The 19,334-nt window shown below is 47.2% G+C and overlaps 1 protein-coding gene across 1 annotated transcript in view; it reads left to right on the forward strand.

The window, feature by feature from the left end:
- Positions 1–19,334, forward strand: part of WNK1 (WNK lysine deficient protein kinase 1) — a gene marked incomplete at its 5' end in the record, with an annotated part of 87,525 nt that overhangs the window by 19,254 nt on the left and 48,937 nt on the right. Inside the window, 5 exon segments of the mRNA XM_056517857.1 lie at positions 9,293–9,381; positions 9,938–10,157; positions 13,710–14,016; positions 14,112–14,281; positions 18,723–18,959. Coding sequence (XP_056373832.1) covers positions 9,293–9,381; positions 9,938–10,157; positions 13,710–14,016; positions 14,112–14,281; positions 18,723–18,959 — 1,023 coding nt within the window.

Consider the following 19,334-nt stretch of genomic DNA (forward strand, 5'->3'; position numbering starts at 1 on the left):
CCTTAACCAGGCCTCTGTTTAGAGCTACCTTTCCCAAGTCGGGTGCCTCCAGCTGTTGCAAAACTACAACTTCCAGTATGCCTGGACAGCCGAAGGCTGTCTGGGCATGCTGGGAGTTGTAGTTTTGCAACAGCTGGAGGCACATTAGTTTAGAAAGCGAGGCAGGCAGAGCTTCAGTGTAAAGTATAGGGGAGGAGGTGGTTTTTCACTGTACTGTCTATAGGAGGTTTCAGTGATGATGGAGTGGAGCAGTCTGGAGGCCGCCATGTTTTCCCGTTTTCTTCAGGACCCGCGCACGCAGTCCGTTGTTGTAAACGTGTTTTCTTTGTGTCTTTTCTGTCGGAACTTTTCTTTTTACGAGTTCAGAACAAGGTCAGATTTTTCATGCGTCAGTAAATTAAGACCAGAAAACATCCAAACACCCTCCTGACACTAAGTCACTGCGGGGAGACGGGCAGCAGAGGTATTTTATTAACCCTTTGTGAGGGTTCAGCGATATGCCTGTAGAGGCAACTTTGTGTACCATAGGAGTCTGTGCTCTTGTTTTATATGTTGTTGTGATCTGATTGATGTGGTGCAGTGCTGAGGCACGGGACTGATCTGGTGCAGTGCTGAGGCACGGGACTGATCTGGTGCAGTGCTGAGGCACGGGACTGATCTGGTGCAGTGCTGAGGCACGGGACTTATCTGGTGCAGTGCTGAGACACGGGACTGATCTGGTGCAGTGCTGAGGCACGGGACTGATCTGGTGCAGTGCTGAGGCACGGGACTGATCTGGTGCAGTGCTGAGGCACGGGACTGATCTGGTGCAGTGCTGAGGCACGGGACTGATCTGGTGCAGTGCTGAGGCACGGGACTGATCTGGTGCAGTGCTGAGGCACGGGACTGATCTGGTGCAGTGCTGAGGCACGGGACTGATCTGGTGCAGTGCTGAGGCACGGGACTGATCTGGTGCAGTGCTGAGGCACGGGACTGATCTGGTGCAGTGCCGAGGCACGGGACTGATCTGGTGCAGTGCCGAGGCACGGGACTGATCTGGTGCAGTGCCGAGGCACGGGACTGATCTGGTGCAGTGCCGAGGCACGGGACTGATCTGGTGCAGTGCCGAGGCACGGGACTGATGTGGTGCAGTGCCGAGACACGGGACTGATGTGGTGCAGTGCCGAGACACGGGACTGATGTGGTGCAGTGCCGAGACACGGGACTGATGTGGTGCAGTGCCGAGACACGGGACTGATGTGGTGCAGTGCCGAGACACGGGACTGATGTGGTGCAGTGCCGAGACACGGGACGGATGTGGTGCAGTGGCGAGACACGGGACGGATGTGGTGCAGTGGCGAGACACGGGACGGATGTGGTGCAGTGGCGAGACACAGGACGGATGTGGTGCAGTGGCGAGACACGGGACGGATGTGGTGCAGTGGCGAGACACGGGACGGATGTGGTGCAGTGCCGAGACACGGGACGGATGTGGTGCAGTGCCGAGACACGGGACGGATGTGGTGCAGTGGCGAGACACGGGACGGATGTGGTGCAGTGCTGAGACACGGGACTGATGTGGTGCAGTGCTGAGACACGGGACTGATCTGGTGCAGTGCTGAGGCACGGGACGGATGTGGTGCAGTGGCGAGACACGGGACGGATGTGGTGCAGTGGCGAGACACGGGACTGATGTGGTGCAGTGCCGAGACACGGGACGGATGTGGTGCAGTGCCGAGACACGGGACGGATGTGGTGCAGTGGCGAGACACGGGACGGATGTGGTGCAGTGGCGAGACACGGGACGGATGTGGTGCAGTGGCGAGACACGGGACGGATGTGGTGCAGTGGCGAGACCAGTGCTGCTCCATTTTGGGCTGATTTGTAAAGATTATGAGATGTTTGCTCTCAGGAAAGCTGGTCCCAAATCCTGCATGGCTTCCTATCCAGCTTTCCCAGACCCCTGAACAATGAACCTTCCTAATAAGAAGCAGGTGCCCCATCAGGCGCTGACAGTTTCTCTAATTTTCTGTTTTCCGCCCCCGATTAGATCCCGGCGTTCCGTCTGCCGTCCTGGAAACAAACTTGTTTTGGACTTGTCATAAACCTGTCCAGTCCGGTCAGTAACCAGGAGCGAGTCCCCCCCCCCCAGCCCCCTCCGGAGACCCCGGCGCTGAGGCACGAGGCTGGCGCTGACCACCAGGGGGTGGGGCTTCAGTTACTTATTAGGACTATAGGAATGTTCATTAGAACACTAATTACCCCGCACACATTTCTTGGTTTTATCTCGTTTTACTAGTCCCCCCCCCAATATTTTACTACATATTTACACTTTTTATCGGATCACTGTTATTTTCGATATATAGCGGCGATGACTTTGAGTGACGGGCGGGTCACTGTATATGGTGGCAGTAAATTCCTCTTTATATGGGATTATTACGTCTTTGACCTTCAGTGTCGCTCTTATTACTACAATGTTTCCCAGCCAGGGTGCCTCCAGCTGTTGCCAAACTACAACTCCCAGCATGCCCAGACAGCCGAAGGCATGCATGCTGGGAGTTGTAGTTTGGCAACAGCTGGAGGCATCCTGGTTGGGAAACATTGTATTACTTTATGATTATGGGTCTTGCTGATCAGAACGTATACAGCAGCGTCTGCCTGGTGTCCGTAGTGGATCTGGCGCCTATGGGTGCCGCCTGGCCCTGTACCCGGGTATATTGGGAGGGTGAGGACCTTGAGCGACAACGAGCGATTGTCTGTCAGAGACAGCGGGTCTGGTGTCCATGTATTATTCCATCTGTATCTGTACAATGATACATTGTGGACACGTACAGTAGCGCCCCCCCCAAGGTCACATAGTGTCATCTGATGACTGCTGCCTCATGTGCCTGCTTAGCTCTAGTGGTGTCTTCATGTTATACTGAATAATGGAGCCACACTGCCATATAACAGTCCTATGTGATGCACTGCTGTATTATGGCCTCATATAGTGCACTGCTGTATTACGGCCTCATATAGTGCACTGCTGTGTTATGGCCTCATATAGTGCACTGCTGTATTATGGCCTCATATAGTGCACTGCTGTATTATGGCCTCATATAGTGCACTGCTGTATTATGGCCTCATATAGTGCACTGCTGTATTACGGCCTCATATAGTGCACTGCTGTATTATGGCCCCATATAGTGCACTGCTGTATTATGGCCCCATATAGTGCACTGCTGTATTATGGCCTCATTTAGTGCACTGCTGTATTATGGCCTCATATAGTGCACTGCTGTATTATGGCCCCATATAGTGCACTGCTGTATTATGGCCACATATAGTGCACTGCTGTATTACGGCCTCATATAGTGCACTGCTGTATTATGGACTCATATAGTGCACTGCAGTATTATCGCCTCATATAGTGCACTGCTGTATTATGGCCTCATTTAGTGCACTGCTGTATTATGGCCTCATATAGTGCACTGCTGTATTATGGCCTCATATAGTGCACTGCTGTATTATGGCCTCATATAGTGCACTGCTGTATTACGGCCTCATATAGGGCACTGCTGTATTACGGCCTCATATAGGGCACTGCTGTATTACGGCCTCATATAGGGCACTGCTGTATTACGGCCTCATATAGGGCACTGCTGTATTACGGCCTCATATAGTGCACTGCTGTATTATGGCCTCATATAGTGCACTGCTGTATTATGGCCTCATATAGTGCACTGCTGTATTATGGCCTCATATAGTGCACTGCTGTATTATGGCCCCATATAGTGCACTGCTGTATTATGGCCCCATATAGTGCACTGCTGTATTATGGCCCCATATAGTGCACTGCTGTATTATGGCCCCATATAGTGCACTGCTGTATTATGGCCCCATATAGTGCACTGCTGTATTATGGCCCCATATAGTGCACTGCTGTATTATGGCCTCATATAGTGCACTGCTGTATTATGGCCCCATATAGTGCACTGCTGTATTATGGCCTCATATAGTGCACTGTTGTATTATGGCCTCATTTAGTGCACTGCTGTATTATGGCCTCATATAGTGCACTGCTGTATTATGGCCCCATATAGTGCACTGCTGTATTATGGCCCCATATAGTGCACTGCTGTATTATGGCCTCATATAGTGCACTGCTGTATTATGGCCCCATATAGTGCACTGCTGTATTATGGCCCCATATAGTGCACTGCTGTATTATGGCCCCATATAGTGCACTGCTGTATTAGGGCCCCATATAATGCACTGCAGTATTATGGCCTCATTTAGTGCACTGCAGTATTATGGCCTCATATAGTGCACTGCTGTATTATGGCCTCATATAGTGCACTGCTGTATTATGGCCTCATATAGTGCACTGCTGTATTATGGCCTCATATAGTGCACTGCTGTATTATGGCCTCATATAGTGCACTGCTGTATTATGGCCTCATATAGTGCACTGCTGTATTATGGCCTCATATAGTGCACTGCTGTATTATGGCCTCATATAGTGCACTGCTGTATTATGGCCCCATATAGTGCACTTCTTTACAACACTGCTGTTCTTTGGTCACTATAGTCACTATTCCGTTACAGTAAATAAATTATTTCATTTATTTTGGTTTCTTTCAATATTCATTTTAAATCTTTTTTATTTATTTATTTTTATAACTAGAATATTTACGTAAAAATAGAGAAAAATATATTTTTTAGATTTATTGTATTTTTAATAGCATTTTTCCTTTTTCAAGTATATTATCTTTTGCATTTATTATAGTTTTTATTTTGAAATATTCTTTTTATTACGGTATCAGATTATTATTTTTTGTCCTGCTTAAATATTAGGGGTTTTTTTATTGTATTTTTTTTTAAATCACTTTTGTATTTTGGAATACTGCTTTAATATTTCTATATTTTTATAGCATTTTTAAATATTTACGGTACATTTATTTTATGTTGCTTTATTTTTTTTTTTTTTTTTTGGGGGTTCTATATTTGTATTAAATTTAACTTCCTTTTTATTTTTTATTTTTGTGGACTTTACTTGCTTCCCAACCCTGTGTCCTCCAGCTGTTTAGAAACTACAACTCCCTCCCAGCTGACTTGTCCAGACACACTGGGAGTTGTCGTTTTGCAGCAGATGTTGTGAAGCACTGAGGTAATATGTCAGTGTTTCCCAATCAGGGTGCCTCCAGATGTTTCAAAACTACAACTCCCAGCATGCCTGGACAGCCTTCGGCTGTCCAGGCATGCTGGGAGTTGTAGTTTTGCAACACCTGGAGGCACCCTGGTTGGGAAACACTGTAATATGTTGTGAAGCCAGGTATATAGCGGTGCACTGGGCTCTGGCAGGTGTAAGGGTTAAGCTGTATACGGGCAGTAGGTGATTATAGTGAGGAGGGGAGCGCGTCCTCCAATGGTTTCCTGCCCCAGCCCTGTGGGAGGGAATGTTTTTGGGGGCGGACAGACAGATCACCTGGGCCTCCCTCCTCTCTGTGGCTCTGGGTTTTGGTGGCCCCAGCTGTAGGTCTCTCCAGCACAATGTCCGGCTCCATTTCTGCCCGTCGCCTCTCGTCCGCCGTGCGGTGATCTTGCGGTCTCCTGCCCTATCGGTGTCCGGCGCCTTCATAACCATGGATTATATGTGGAAGGATTTCTGCCCGGTTATCCTCATAGTGAACTCTCGCTGCTGCTGCTGCTCCTCCCGGGAATGTCCAGGCAGTCAGGTGGGTGAAGGTGAAGCGGCCAGCGGGGGGCGCTGCCTCCTGCACCTTGTAAAGTCCTGGTTGGCAATAGAGTAAACTCCAGTTTTTGGCTCTGTGCTGATGGCGGATAACAGAGAACAATAGCTTGCATTAAAGGGGCATGAGTGCAAAATTTGGATTTTGGCCTAGAGGATGAGGGTGGTTGTCTGAGTCTGGGCAGGGGGTGGGGGTGGTGAACCGGGTCTGGCCAGGGGGTGAGGGTGGTGAACCGGGTCTGGCCAGGGGGGGGAGGGTGGTGAACCGGGTCTGGCCAGGGGGTGAGGGTGGTGAACCGGGTCTGGCCAGGGGGTGAGGGTGGTGAACCGGGTCTGGCCAGGGGGGGGAGGGTGGTGAACCGGGTCTGGCCAGGGGGTGAGGGTGGTGAACCGGGTCTGGCCAGGGGGTGAGGGTGGTGAACCGGGTCTGGCCAGGGGGTGAGGGTGGTGAACCGGGTCTGGCCAGTGGGGGAGGGTGGTGAACCAGGTCTGGCCAGGGGGTGAGGAGGGTGACTTTGGTCTGGCCAGGGGGTGAGGAGGGTGACTTTGGTCTAGGCAGTGGGGGGGGGGGGGGGGTACCGGGTCTTGGCAGGGGTGAAGGTGGTGACCCGGGCTGGGGTGAGGGTGGTGATCTGGGTCTTGGGTGGGGGTGGTGTACCGGGTCTGGGCAGGGGTGAAGGTGGTGACCCGAGTCTGGGTGGGGTTTGTTGTGAGGTGAGGGTGGCGACCTGGGTCTGGGTAGGGGGTGGTGTACCGGGTCTGGGCGGTGGATGGGGGTGAGGGTGGTAACCCGGGTCTGGGCAGGGGGTGAGGGCGGTGTGCTGGGTCTGGGTAGGGGGTGAGGGTGATGACCTGGGTCTGGGGGGGGGGCATTGGTGAGGGTGGTGACCCGGGTCTAGGGGGGGCGTGGGGGGTGAGAGTAGTGATCCAGGTCCTGGGTGGGGGTGGTGACCCAGGTCTGGGGTGGGGGTGAAGGTGATGTCCCGGGTGTGTGCTGTTTTGGCGTACCTTGTATTGTGCACAGGACATAACTCCCCCCCCCCCCCCCCAGTCTGGTTAATGATACCGCCATTGTTTGTCTGTGCTGCGGAGAGGGCAGCGTCCTACCCTGCAATAACATGAAATGGGTCACAGGGTACAGGGTCTGTCCAGGATGAGGTAAACATGGCTTCCTCCAGATACAGTGCCCCACACTTGTCCACAGGTCATGTCTGGTATTGCAGCTCGGCTATTGAAGTGATTGAGCTGCCCCTCTCTCTATATATACACCCGCCACCACCTGTGTAGGTCATACGCCGCGCCCCCAATGTGTACAGTGCCAGCTGCAGGGCAAAGCCCGGGTTATTTTTACCTACATCACTATTATTAAAAAACAATACAAAACAGATTTTTGGAATCCATACCTTCCTTTTTGCAGCTTGTTTGGCCTCTCGCTCATCATTCGTGCGTGGAACCCTTCCTAAAAGGGCACCTACCTTTTTAAATAATAGTGCTATGTGGGCGGTGGGAGGCATTGGTCTATATACCTGGGTGCTGACTGTCTGCACCAGTCTCTGAAGGTGAATATCACTTCCAGGAAGTGTTAACTTATGTGAAATTATTTATTTTTAGTTTTATTTAATTCATTTATTTTTTAAAGGATTGTCTGCACCTAAGATAAACCTTCCTGGCAGTGCACCACTCTCTCAAGCTGAATCTCTCTTCCAGGAAGTGTTAACTTATGTGAAATTATTATATATTATATTTTTATTTATTTATTATTAAAGGAATGTCTGCACCTAGGATAAAACTTCCTGGCAGTGCACCAGTCTCTCAAGCTGAATATCTTTTCCAGGAAGTGTTAACTAATGTGAAATTATTATTTATTTTATTTTAATTTTTCTTTATTTATATATATATTTTTTTAAAGGAATGTCTGCACCTAGGATAAAACTTCCTGGCAGTGCACCAGTCTCTGAAGATGATTGTTTCTTCAAGAAATACATTTTAATAGGAGTTTCTGTTACTAGGATAACACTTCCTTGAAGAAATTTTCAGCTCCAGAGACTGGTGTGCTGCCAAGAAGTGTTATTCTAGGTGCCGAAACTACTATAAAAATTGTACATAAGGTAACCCTTCCTGGAAGAGATATTCTGCTCCAGAAACTGGTGCACTGCTAGGTGTTACCTTTTTAAATAGGATTTTCTGCACCTTGGACAACACTTCCTGGCAATGCATCAGTCTCCGGTGCTAAATGTATCTTCAAAAACAATTGTTACCTTATGTTGAATTTTATAGGGGTTTCTGCACCAAGGTTACACTTCCTGGAAAAAATATCCAGCTCCAGAAACTTGTGCACTGCCTGGGAAGGGTTAACCTAGGTCCGTGTTTCCCAAACAGAGTGCCTCCAGGTGTTGCAAAACTACAACTCCCAGCATGCCCAGACAGCCTTTGGCTGTCCGGGCATGCTGGGAGTTGTAGTTTTGCAACATCTTGTGGCACACTGGTTGGGAAACACTGTCCTAGGTGCAAAAAGTCTTATAAAAATTGCACATATGGTAACACTTCCTGGCAGCGCACTTACAGGAAGTGTTACCTTGGTGCTGAAACTCCTCTAAAATTGCACATAAGGTAGCATTTTTTATAAAGAGACATTCAGCACCAGAGACTGGTGCACTGCCAGCAAGTGTTATCCTATGTACAAACAATCCTATAAAAAAAATTTACACTTAAGGTAACACTTCCTGGCAGTACACAGCTTTCCGGAGCAGAGTGTCTCCTCCAGGAAGTGTTACCCTATATGTAATTTTTTTTATAGTAGTTTCTGCACCTAGGATAACACTTCCTGGCAGTACACCACTTTCCAGAGCAGAATGTCTCCTCCAGGATGTGTTACGCTATATGTAATTTTTTTACAGTAGTTTCTGTACCTAGGATAACACTACCTGGCAGTACACCGCTTTCCGGAGCAGAATGTCTCCTCCAGGAAGTGTTACCCTATGTGTAATTTTTTTTAAATAGAAGTTTCTGCACCTAGGATAACACTTCCTGGCAGTACACCGCTTTCCGGAACAGAATATCTCCTCCAGGAAGTGTTACCCTATATGTAATTTATTTTATAGAAGATTCTGCACCTAGGATAACACAGAATGTCTCCTCCAGGAAGTGTTACCCTATATGTAATTTTTTTATAGTAGATTCTGCACCTAGGATAACACTTCCTGGCAGAATGTCTCCTCCAGGATGTGTTACCCTATATGTAATTTTTTTACAGTAGTTTCTGTACCTAGGATAACACTACCTAGCAGTACACCGCTTTCCAGAGCAGAATTTCTCCTCCAGGAAGTGTTACCCTATATGTAATTTTTTAAAATAGAAGTTTCTGCACCTAGGATAACACTACCTGGCAGTACACCGATTTCCGGAACACAATGTCTCCTGCAGGAAGTGTTACCCTATATGTAATTTTTTAATAGAAGGTTCTGCACCTAGGATAACACTTCCTGGCCATGACGCTCAGGATAAGCTCATATGACTCTGTGTGTACACGGCGATGATGATGACCCCCGCTCCCCTGAACGTTGCGTTCTGCTCTCTCCGCAGGGTGTGAAGCCGGCCAGCTTCGATAAGGTGGCCATCCCGGAGGTGAAGGAGATCATCGAGGGGTGCATCCGCCAGAACAAGGATGAAAGGTTTGAACTCGCATGGGCCGATGCCGCTTATCTCTCTGGTGGCTGAAATACTTTCTGCTGCGTTCAGCATTTAGCATATTGGGTCACATGACACAAGTCAGATAAAAGTAACATACTGTCCTGGGCAGTCTGATGCCATGTGACATCACATAGAGGGGCCATCAGACAGCGCCCACTACAGGTGGAAGTGGTATGGACGCTGCGCTCTCATTGGCTCCTGAAGGCACCGCCTGTTGTTGTTTTTCCCGTTCACCTTTGCCCCATCGCCTCGGGCCGTCTTGGGAAGTAATAAAGGTTTGAGCCAAACAATTTCCATATGGAAATGGCGACTTTTATTGGCCGCAGAACAAGCTATAATTGGGCTCCAGGAGTTCCCAGCACAGGCTCCGCCCACTGTCATGTGACCTGATTGCTAACTGTAATGGTCAGGTGAGCTCCCACAATGCACTGCTCTCTCAACAGAAAACCAGCTGTACTAAAAATGAGTTAATATAAAGTAAGGATGTGACCCAGCTCTTCTAGGGTCCTGAATGTCCCCCCTTTCTGTTTTGGGCAGGTACGTTATCAAGGACCTCCTGAACCACGCCTTCTTCCAGGAGGAGACCGGGGTGCGGGTGGAGCTGGCGGAGGAAGACGACGGAGAGAAGATCGCCATCAAACTGTGGCTGCGCATCGAGGACATCAAGAAGCTGAAGGGGAAATACAAGGACAATGAGGCCATAGAGTTCTCCTTCGACCTGGAGAGAGACGTCCCTGATGACGTGGCCCAGGAAATGGTGAGAGGAAGAGCATCAGCCGCTCCTCTTATAACGCTCCAGTACTGATATAACCTCTATATATTACATCATATGTGATATCAGCCGATCCTCTTATAACGCTCCAGTACTGATATAATCTCTATATATTACATCATATGTGATATCAGACGCTCCTCTTATAACGCTCCAGTACTGATATAATCTCTATATATTACATCATATGTGATATCAGCCGCTCCTCTTATAACGCTCCAGTACTGATATAATCTCTATATATTACATCATATGTGATGATATCAGCCGCTCTTCTTATAACGCTCCAGTACTGATATAATCTCTATATATTACATCATATGTGATGATATCAGCCGCTCTTCTTATAACGCTCCAGTACTGATATAACCTCTATATATTACATCATATGTGATATCAGCCGCTCCTCTTATAACGCTCCAGTACTGATATAACCTCTATATATTACATCATATGTGATATCAGCCGCTCCTCTTATAACGCTCCAGTACTGATATAATCTCTATATATTACATCATATGTGATATCAGCCGCTCCTCTTATAACGCTCCAGTACTGATATAATCTCTATATATTACATCATATGTGATGATATCAGCCGCTCTTCTTATAACGCTCCAGTACTGATATAATCTCTATATATTACATCATATGTGATATCAGCCGCTCCTCTTATAACGCTCCAGTACTGATATAATCTCTATATATTACATCATATGTGATATCAGCCGCTCTTCTTATAACACTCCAGTACTGATATAATCTCTATATATTACATCATATGTGATATCAGCCGCTCCTCTTATAACGCTCCAGTACTGATATAATCTCTATATATTACATCATATGTGATATCAGCCGCTCTTCTTATAACGCTCCAGTACTGATATAACCTCTATATATTACATCATATGTGATATCAGCCGCTCCTCTTATAATGCTCCAGTACTGATATAATCTCTATATATTACATCATATGTGATGATATCAGCCGCTCCTCTTATAACGCTCCAGTACTGATATAATCTCTATATATTACATCATATGTGATATCAGCCGCTCTTCTTATAACGCTCCAGCACTGATATAATCTCTATATATTACATCATATGTGATGATATCAGCCGCTCTTCTTATAACGCTCCAGTACTGATATAATCTCTATATATTACATCATATGTGATGATATCAGCCGCTCCTCTTATAACGCTCCAGTACTGATATAACCTCTATATATTACATCATATGTGATGATATCAGCCGCTCCTCTTATAACGCTCCAGTACTGATATAATCTCTATATATTACATCATATGTGATGATATCAGCCGCTCCTCTTATAACGCTCCAGTACTGATATAATCTCTATATATTACATCATATGTGATGATATCAGCCGCTCCTCTTATAACGCTCCAGTACTGATATAACCTCTATATATTACATCATATGTGATATCAGCCGCTCCTCTTATAACGCTCCAGTACTGATATAACCTCTATATATTACATCATATGTGATATCAGCCGCTCCTCTTATAACACTCCAGTACTGATATAACCTCTATATATTACATCATATGTGATGATATCAGCCGCTCCTCTTATAACGCTCCAGTACTGATATAACCTCTATATATTACATCATATGTGATGATATCAGCCGCTCTTCTTATAACGCTCCAGTACTGATATAACCTCTATATATTACATCATATGTGATGATATCAGCCGCTCCTCTTATAACGCTCCAGTACTGATATAACCTCTATATATTACATCATATGTGATGATATCAGCCGCTCCTCTTATAACGCTCCAGTACTGATATAACCTCTATATATTACATCATATGTGATATCAGCCGCTCCTCTTATAACACTCCAGTACTGATATAACCTCTATATATTACATCATATGTGATGATATCAGCCGCTCCTCTTATAACGCTCCAGTACTGATATAACCTCTATATATTACATATGTGATGATATCAGCCGCTCCTCTTATAACACTCCAGTACTGATATAATCTCTATATATTACATCATATGTGACTGATATCAGCCGCTCCTCTTATAACGCTCCAGTACTGATATAATCTCTATATATTACATCATATGTGATGATATCAGCCGCTCCTCTTATAACGCTCCAGTACTGATATAACCTCTATATATTACATCATATGTGATGATATCAGCCGCTCCTCTTATAACGCTCCAGTACTGATATAATCTCTATATATTACATCATATGTGACTGATATCAGCCGCTCCTCTTATAACGCTCCAGTACTGATATAACCTCTATATATTACATCATATGTGATATCAGCCGCTCCTCTTATAACGCTCCAGTACTGATATAACCTCTATATATTACATCATATGTGACTGATATCATCCTCTTATAACGCTCCAGTACTGATATAACCTCTATATATTACATCATATGTGATGATATCAGCCGCTCCTCTTATAACGCTCCAGTACTGATATAACCTCTATATATTACATCATATGTGATGATATCAGCCGCTCCTCTTATAACGCTCCAGTACTGATATAACCTCTATATATTACATCATATGTGATGATATCAGCCGCTCCTCTTATAACGCTCCAGTACTGATATAATCTCTATATATTACATCATATGTGATATCAGCCGCTCCTCTTATAACGCTCCAGTACTGATATAACCTCTATATATTACATCATATGTGATATCAGCCGCTCCTCTTATAACGCTCCAGTACTGATATAATCTCTATATATTACATCATATGTGATATCAGCCGCTCCTCTTATAACGCTCCAGTACTGATATAACCTCTATATATTACATCATATGTGACTGATATCAGCCGCTCCTCTTATAACGCTCCAGTACTGATATAACCTCTATATATTACATCATATGTGATATCAGCCGCTCCTCTTATAACGCTCCAGTACTGATATAATCTCTATATATTACATCATATGTGATATCAGCCGCTCCTCTTATAACGCTCCAGTACTGATATAACCTCTATATATTACATCATATGTGATATCAGCCACTCCCCTATAGAGCAGTGTTTCCCAACCAGGGTACTTCCAGCTGTTGCAAAACTACAATGCCCAGCATGCCCGGACAGCTGGAGGCACCCTGGTTGCCATACACCAAAATAGAGTACATATCAGACGGTAGTAAGACAAGGGTTACAGACCAACACATAGCAACCAGGAGTGCAGAGATAAATCTGTGACCAAGACATTCAATTACTGGTATAAACACTACATTTTTGACAAAAGAGATCAGCTAAAACATATTGTAAAGTGTCCCGACGTGTTTCCCCCGGGGTGCTGCTGTTTCACCAGGGGACTAATGCAAACAACATGCACTCTTTTCTGTAGGTAGAATTACAAAAGAGATAAACTAAAACATAGTGTCCCGAAGTGTTTCCCCTGGGTGCTGCGGCTTCATCAGGTGACAAATGCTAAGAAATGTGTTTTGTGACTTTTATAGAATTTGCATTCCCTTTTCTGTAGGTGGAATCAGGCTACGTCTGCGAAGGAGATCACAAGACCATGGCCAAGGCGATCAAAGACAGAGTGTCGCTGATCAAGCGTAAACGGGAACAGCGGCAACAGGTGCGGGAGGAGCAGGAGAAGAGGAAGCAAGAGCAGCAGCAGGTGCAGCAGCAGACCGAGGTGCAGCCGCAGAGCCCTCCCGTGCCCACCGGTAAAGTCTCCACCGGACCGGGTGTGCCAAGCGCCGCCACGTCCCAAGTGGAGCCGGAGGAGCCCGAGGCGGATCAGCATCTGCAGTATCAGCAGCCCAGCATATCCGTGACATGTGAGTGCGGAGAGGAGGGTGGGGGAGGTAGTCCACGTGCGGACAGTCTATTAGAAACACTTGTGCTAACCTCTTTATATGATCTTCCTCCGCAGCGGATGGCATGGCTGACAGCGGCCAGGGCTCCTCAGTGTACTCGGAGTCACGCGTTGGCAGTCAGCAGGACCCGGGGGTCCCCACTGCCCCCGTCACCACCACCACTGTGCCAGGCTACAGTAGTCCCAACGTTCAGCCCCAAACGGGGGGATTTAGCGCATCCGTGGGGGTAAGTGACCTCTCCAAGAAGATACACGAGGCATTACGAACCCAGAGACTGTCAAATACAACCTATGGCTCTCCAGCTGTTGCAGAACTACAACTCCCAACATGCCCTGAGGCTTATTGATGATGATAAATGAATCAGGAGTTCGGTGGAAGTGATGGGGAGTTGTGTAGTACTGACCATATTGATTAATTTAGGCCACTGTTCCTCCAATCAACATGCCTCCAGCTGTTGCAAAACTACAACTCCCAGAATCCCCAGACAGCCGTTGGCTGTCTGGGCATGCTGGGAGTTGTTGTTTTGCAACAGCTGGAGGCACCCTGGTTGGAAAACACTGCTCTAAGCCTAAGGGAAGGACAATCCTCCAGCCATGTTTTCCCTAGAGGTTTCCTCCACGGGGGTTTTTTCCCTCTAAGTGCTGGAGGCTGTCTGGGCATGCTGGGAGTTGTAGTTTTTTGCAACAGCTGGAGGCACCCTGGTTAGGAACCACTGGTCTAAGACCATATTGATGGCCTCGGCAGCCACTGTAGCATTGGCTCCCTACCCGGACTCGCACGTTTTTGCAAAACTACAACTCCCAGCATTACCCGATATCAATGCCTTCATTATCAGACACCTTTGGGATGTCGGTTTGAACTGCTGGGAGTTGTAGTCTTTGAAACAGCTGGAGAGCCACAGGAGCAGTGATATGGAGAATATTTTTCCAGTATACGCTGTCATGCTGTAGCCATTTTCTATACGTAACATGGGTCTGCTGGATAAAACCAGAGCTAGTGTCGGAGATAAGCGATGGACCAAGATTACTTGGCCACTTACCCTTCATTAGAATTGTTCAGGATTAGAAAAATGCTACTTGATTTTCTAATTTTAGATTTTTTTTTTTTGCACAAAAACAGCGCCACTCTTGTCCACAGGTCGTGTCTAGTACTGCAGCTCTGTCCCGTTTTTTACTTCAGTGAAGCCGAGCTGCAATGCCGGACGCGACCTGTGGAGAGGAGTGGCGCGGTTCTTGCAGCGTTTTTCTGATCCTGGATTTTGGGGTGTATATTGGAATATTTGGGGGGCTCTGTGTTGCATGAGGTTCCCTTTGCCTGATGCAGTGTTATCCAGTGACCTGCCCCCCCCCCTTGCTTACCCCGTCCTGTCCCCCTTTTTTTAGTTATATTCTAGTTTGTGGTCAGTATTAAAGGGAGAACCCCGCCTCTGCTGCACAGATTGAGTAGCGCTGGACACCATCTTTATCCCTCTAGTATAGTTACCTTAATTATCCTAGTATTTATATTTCCATTTACTGAGCTTGTGCTTATGAAAAGCAGATGTGCAGTGTAAAGCATGGTGGAGTGACAAAATGAATACAGAAGGTGGACTTCAAACTCCTATAGATCAGTGGTCTGCAAACTGTTGCAAAACTACACATCCCAGCATGCCCGGACAGCCTATGGCTGTCCGGGCATGCTGGGAGTTGTAGTTTTGCATCAGTTGGAGGGCCACCGTTTGGAGAGTTTAGGCATTGCAGCTTTACTGGAGTCACTAATCATAAAAAACAGGATATTGCCAACAAAATATGGCCCATATAGTTGTCCCGTAGTTTTTACACACGTGGAGCAGAGATGCAGTGTAAAGCATTTAAGATGGACAGAGCAAGAAGCCTCATTGTCTGATGAGAAGGGATGTGGGACTCTGCTTTCCCATAGATAACGCAGATAAGCTGGAGCCACTGATCATAGTTGTGCCCTAGTGGAGCAGAGATGCAGTGTGAAGCATGGAAGGCATAGTTACATTCTGCTAAACAGGAGTCCCTGATGGAGTAGAGATGCACTGTAAAGCATGGAAGGCATAGTTACATTCTGCTAAACAGGAGTCCCTGATGGAGTAGAGATGCAGTGTAAAACATGGAAGGCATAGTTACATTCTGCTAAACAGGAGTCCCTGATGGAGTAGAGATGCACTGTAAAGCATGGAAGGCATAGTTACATTCTGCTAAACAGGAGTCCCTGATGGAGTAGAGATGCAGAGTATAAAGCATGGAAGGCATAGTTACAGTCTGCTAAACAGGAGTCCCTGATGGAGTAGAGATGCAGGATAAAGCATGGAAGGCATAGTTACATTCTGCTAAACAGGAGTCCCTGATGGAGTAGAGATGCGGTGTAAAGCATGGAAGGCATAGTTACAGTCTGCTAAACAGGAGTCCCTGATGGAGTAGAGATGCAGTGTAAAGCATGGAAGGCATAGTTACATTCTGCTAAACAGGAGTCCCTGATGGAGTAGAGATGCAGTGTAAAGCATGGAAGGCATAGTTACATTCTGCTAAACAGGAGTCCCTGATGGAGTAGAGATGCAGAGTATAAAGCATGGAAGGCATAGTTACAGTCTGCTAAACAGGAGTCCCTGATGGAGTAGAGATGCAGTGTAAAGCATGGAAGGCATAGTTACATTCTGCTAAACAGGAGTCCCTGATGGAGTAGAGATGCAGGATAAAGCATGGAAGGCATAGTTACATTCTGCTAAACAGGAGTCCCTGATGGAGTAGAGATGTGGTGTAAAGCATGGAAGGCATAGTTACATTCTGCTAAACAGGAGTCCCTGATGGAGTAGAGATGCAGGATAAAGCATGGAAGGCATAGTTACAGTCTGCTAAACAGGAGTCCCTGATGGAGTAGAGATGCAGGATAAAGCATGGAAGGCATAGTTACAGTCTGCTAAACAGGAGTCCCTGATGGAGTAGAGATGCAGGATAAAGCATGGAAAGAAAACAGAACCACCCGTGACTATGATTAGAAAGGAATAACATGTCAGGAGACCTCAGACTCGAGCCGCTGGTTGTAGTGTTGTCAGTCAGTTTCCATCCTTCGCAGATACTAAACTGTTGTGCAGAATGTAAATCATCTGAAACTGAGCAACTAATTCCCATAATCTGCTGTTTCCTCCCCCTCCTCCTCCTCTTCCTCTTCTTCCGTTCCTCCTGGTTTTCTATTCTTAATTTTTTTTTTAACTCCTTATTTCAATTTTTTACCCCCTTCTCACGTTTCCCTTTCTTCTTCTTTCCCTCCTCCTGTTTCTTCTAATTTCCTCCTCCTATTTCCCCTTCTTTCTACTCCCCCGTTTCCCTATGTTCTTCTTTCTCCTCCTCCTATTACCCCTTGTTCTTCTTTCTCCTCCTCCTCTCGTTTCTAATTTTTTCTTCTCCTCCTCCTATTTTCCCTTATTTCCCCTCCTTCTGTTTTCTGTTATTTTCTTTCCCTTTTTCTTCTTTCCCCTTGTCCTGTTTTCCATTTTCTCCTCCTCCTCCCCTGCCTCCTCTTCTTCCTCCTTCTCCCCTGCCTCTTATTCTTCCTCCTCCCCTGCCTCCTCTTCTTCCTCCTTCTCCCCTGCCTCTTATTCTTCCTCCTCCTCTCCTGCCTTTCTTCCTCCTCCTCCCCTGCCTCCCCTTCTTCCTTCCTTCCTTCCTTCCTCCTCCCCTGCCTCCTCTTCTTCCTTCCTTCCTCCTCCTCCCCTGCCTCCTCTTCTTCCTTCCTTCCTCCTCCTCCCCTGCCGCCTCCTTCTTCCTTCCTTCCTCCTCCTCCCCTGCCGCCTCCTTCTTCCTTCCTTCCTCCTCCTCCCCTGCCTCCTCTTCTTCCTTCCTCCTCCTCCTCCCCTGCCTCCTCTTCTTCCTTCCTCCTCCTCCTCCCCTGCCTCCTCTTCTTCCTTCCTCCTCCTCTTCTTCCTGCCTCCTCTTCTTCCTGCCTCCTCTTCTTCCTGCCTCCTCTTCTTTCCTTTCTCCCTTCCCCTGCCTCCTCTTCTTTCCTTCCTCCCTTCCCCTGCCTCTTCTTTCTTTCTTTCCTTCCTCCCTTCCCCTGCCTCCTCTTCTTTCCTTCCTCCCTTCCCCTGCCTCCTCTTCTTTCTTTCCTTCCTCCTTTCCCCTGCCTCTTCTTTCCTTCCTCCCTTCCCCTGCCTCCTCTTCTTTCCTTCCTCCCTTTCCCTGCCTCTTCTTTCTTTCTTTCTTTCCTTCCTCCCTTCCCCTGCCTCCTCTTCTTCCTTCCTCCTCCTCCCCTGCCTCCTCTTCTTTCTTTCCTTCCTCCTTTCCCCTGCCTCTTCTTTCCTTCCTCCCTTCCCCTGCCTCTTCCTTTCCTCCACGACGTTTAACGTTTCAGTTTTCCTCCGATTTACGCTGATCCCTCTGATCTTTTATTTGGAGCCTCCTGTATCCACCTCTCTCCTGTTGGATTAGCCGGACTCTGAGCAGATATGACAGGACTTGTGTATAATCATATATGACGGAGCCGACTGCCTGCTGTCGTCTCCTCCTCCTCCGGAGTGGTCGCCATGTTTTAACCCTTGGCTGTTACATACCTTGAACCCTCCCCCCAGGAGCTGGAGAGTCTCCATTACGTCACCTCCATTGTTGTGTTCCATGTGATGTTGATTCTGTCGTATGTCTTTTTTGTTTTTCTCTCTTCCTCCATAGCCACGCCGGGGCCGTAGCATGTCAGTGTGTGTCCCCATCCTGTCCTCCACCCCTCTCCTTCCTTCATCCGCTCCCAGCACGCCTTCATCTGCCCCCGCCTCTCCTTGCTGGACGTCCCCCGAGGAATCCTTTGCTGACAAGCTTTCCAAGGCTTTAGAGAACGTCCTACCCATGCACTCCGGCAGTGTCCGCAGGCAGCAGCGGCGATGCAGCCTGCCCACCCTCTATACCAGCCCTGTATGTGCTCTTGTCTCTGCACCTCCCGGCATGGCAGATAAGTTACCATTAAATGCGTGCGGCTGGTGGTTAGTGCCCAGGAAGACGAGGCGGGCGCACTGTCGGCAACGAGCGCCAATTGATGGTGCAGGACTGCAACGTATGTGACCCTTTAGGGGCCCGGAAATCTCCTTGTTGTCATGTGTTCTCAGTGTTCCCCAACCTGTGCCCCTCCAGCTGTTGCAAAACTACATCTCCCTGGGCATGCTGGAAGTTATTGTTTTGTAACAGCTGGAGGCACGCTTGCCATTTTGACCTAATACTTCTCACAGTTAAATTTGCTACACTTTTATCCGGTGTATGCTAGACTGGATACAGTTGTAACAAACCCTCAGC

This window comes from Hyla sarda, chromosome 4, assembly GCF_029499605.1.
Source record: "Hyla sarda isolate aHylSar1 chromosome 4, aHylSar1.hap1, whole genome shotgun sequence".
Taxonomy (NCBI): domain Eukaryota; kingdom Metazoa; phylum Chordata; class Amphibia; order Anura; family Hylidae; genus Hyla; species Hyla sarda.